At 36.3% G+C, this 3,025-nt stretch overlaps 1 protein-coding gene across 1 annotated transcript in view; it reads right to left on the reverse strand.

Moving 5' to 3' along the window:
* Positions 1 to 2,005: 2,005 nt before the first annotated feature.
* Positions 2,006 to 3,025, reverse strand: part of prok2 (prokineticin 2) — a 4,216-nt gene continuing 3,196 nt past the window's right edge. Inside the window, exon 3 of the mRNA XM_014009424.1 lies at positions 2,006 to 2,200. Coding sequence (XP_013864878.1) covers positions 2,075 to 2,200 — 126 coding nt within the window. The 3' untranslated portion in view covers positions 2,006 to 2,074. The remainder of the gene's footprint in view (positions 2,201 to 3,025) is intronic.

Here is a 3,025-nt window from a genome sequence, read left to right on the forward strand (position 1 = left end):
CTGCAATCCTCCTCAAGTTGACTTCATCATTCTGATCTGTAAGAGATCCATTTACATTTGTTTGGAAACATTTCAAAACAAGAACTCACCTGAACTCTTACTCTTTTTCAGCTCCCCTGTCCCGCTCCATCACCCGTCCTGTAAATAAAAGAAATATTTATTTTTGTAACTTTGTTCTAGTAGTCTGTTCTTTACCAAATCCGCATATCTTTGACTCCCTCGAAAAAACCTGACAAATGTCCAGACTCACCTGTCTTTACTTCAAAAGTGTTCTCTGATAGGTCAAATATTAAATCTGGAGCACAGCTGCCAAACTGTTTAAGTGTATTGAGGCAGGTACAATATGGACGAAGGTAGGCAAAGAAAAAGTGTGCATGGCCTGGAACAGGGTTATTCTACTGCAGCCTTGCTAACATGTGAGTGACTTCAGTTTGTTTTCTATTAAACAACAAATATTTCAGTCAGAGTTTCCTCTGACTCCTGTTATATAAATGATCTGTGACAGGACCATGCAACTCAGTCGGCATGCCAATGATTTTGCTGATTATAAAAACTTGCTTCAAATCATAAAAAATTGATTCTTTTTTTCATTTAAAATCAACAGAATTTAAATTAGATTTTAAATCAGAAAAAAATAGAGTAGTAGTATTTATTTAACTGCTGGATGTCCGACCACTGAGCTGTTGGTTTTCAACTGCCCTGAGCAGTTTAGTTGACGGCAACCCTGGCCTACATGATAGATTTACGAGCAGAATCCTTCTTTGAAGGAAGACCTTTGAAGATCCATTTATTTCAAAGAGCCATCCAGCTTTGAACAATCATTGTTGTCACTACGTCACTACAAATGGCCATATGTGATGACGTACAACACAAGGGACCACCCCCATCTCCTGAGCTCCACCGCCCTTGAACTGCTGCACTCCTGACTGGTCACTGAGTGTGTGTATAAGTCTGTGTGTATATACTGACAATATTTATGAATGTAGGCATGTATGTATGTGTATCTTTATATATGTATGTGTATATATTTATATATGCCCTCCGTGTATTTATCCATTTATTTTTCAGGTGAGCGGACAGATGTTGGGTGTGTGGTCCTGTGTTTTGTTGGTGTATATTTAATATACTTCTAATCGCTATTTCTATCTTTCAATCTTTCTAATCACTTCTCTCTGTGTTTTTCTCTCTTTCTCTATTTTCTCTTCACTTAAAAAAAGGTCACTGATGATGAAGAAATAAATAAACTAAATAAACTAATATTTAGTTTCGTTTTCTACTGAAGTGACAAAAAANTCTGTTGAAAGCAGCTTAAAACTAAAAAAAAAAATTTAAAAATAAAAAATAAAAAAATTCAGCACGTTGAGAAACCTTACTGGCCTTTTTTAACACAGTCAGTTTCCATGAATATTTCAGGTGCATTAAAATTATATATCCATCCATTATCTATACCCACTTCTTCCTTTCAGGGTCACTGGTGCCCATATCCAGCAGTCACAGTGCGAGGGGCGGGATGCACCTTGGACAAATCGCAAGTCCATCACAGAGACACACATAGAGACAAAGAGGCAAACAACCATTCACTCTCTCACTCACACCTAGGGACAGTTTAGTTAACACTTAACCTAACAGTTRTGATTTTGATCTGTGGTAGGAAAGCCCAAGTACCTGGAGAAAACCCATGCATGTACGGAGAGAACATGCAAATTCTGCCCAGAAAAAGTCCCCGGACCGGGATTCAATCCAGCAACCTTCTGAGAGGCAACGGCTCTGCCAACTGAGCCACAGTGCAGCCTTAAAAATATATGTAAAATTTCAAATTAATTTCAATGAGCACATTGAATTTTAGTTAATCATCATAAAACAATATACTTGAACACTAAAGTGTTGATTTGTATTATTTTGCGWGCTGACAAAGCCTAACGTTTCAGTAAACGAAATAATCAGACATGATATAAACTTTAAATACATAGATTTAATTTAAGACAAACCAACAGGATGACAAATTACAAAAAGTATCTCTCATGAAAAAAAAAAACAATGTGAAAACAGGTTCTGATGCAGGAAGTTTTGGTCCTTAGAGGAAGTATTCTGGATACTTGTATGGTGACAGRCATTTGGACTTGCCCCTATCGATGGTAATACAGGACAGATTGGGCAGGCAGGGGCAAGTATGATGAAGTCTCTTCCCAAAGAAAGGGACCTGGAGGGGAGATAAAGATAGACCTCTGGTTTGAAATCTAGACGTAGCAGGTTCAGCAGAGAAAACATGGTAAAAATATTATTTCCAATAAACTGATCCGATCAGATCAAATCAGAAACAAGCATTCTGCTGTTTTCATTCCCATGACCAAAAACACTGACAGACAGCTTTTGGTGAGAAATGAACAAACGAACAAACAAATAAATAAATACAGATAAAACAAACAAACAAACAAATAAAAGAAAGATAGATAGAAAAACACTTTCTCAGTAGGAAAACCATCAGTTTATTTTTCACATGCCCAGTGTCACTACATACCCTGGAACACTAAAGTCATCTTTACCATCTTGCTTTATCCTGATGATTAAACTTTGTGAGCTGAAATGCCTACAGTGTCTCACTATAGTATCTATAATTTTTCAYGAGGGTTTTTAATCTCCAAATGAGTCAACAGGCATTTTGAGCACGTTCAAACAAATTTGCTAAACTATTTTTCTCTAAAACAAATTTCAGAACGTCGTTGCAGCTCAAACCTTTCTCGATTCTTTAATTCTGTCAGTATTTTTCTGTGAATTGTTGCCTATATTTATTTGCTGCTGTATGGAAACATTTGCAATTTGACTTTATTTGATTGCCTGTGTTTAATTCCTGTTTTGATCAGGACTGCTATTTAAAGTTTATTTAGTCGAGTTCAAGAATTGTTAAAAAAAACATGGTCAAGTTTAAAAAATCCACAGCAAGGTTAAATAAAAAGAAAATTGTGGCAATTGGAACTTTTCTTGTTGATTTTTTGCTGATTGGCTGAAGCGCTTAACAAGCGCAGCT

The sequence above is a fragment of the Austrofundulus limnaeus genome, unplaced genomic scaffold (assembly GCF_001266775.1).
Source record: "Austrofundulus limnaeus strain Quisiro unplaced genomic scaffold, Austrofundulus_limnaeus-1.0 Scaffold58, whole genome shotgun sequence".
Lineage (NCBI taxonomy): Eukaryota > Metazoa > Chordata > Actinopteri > Cyprinodontiformes > Rivulidae > Austrofundulus > Austrofundulus limnaeus.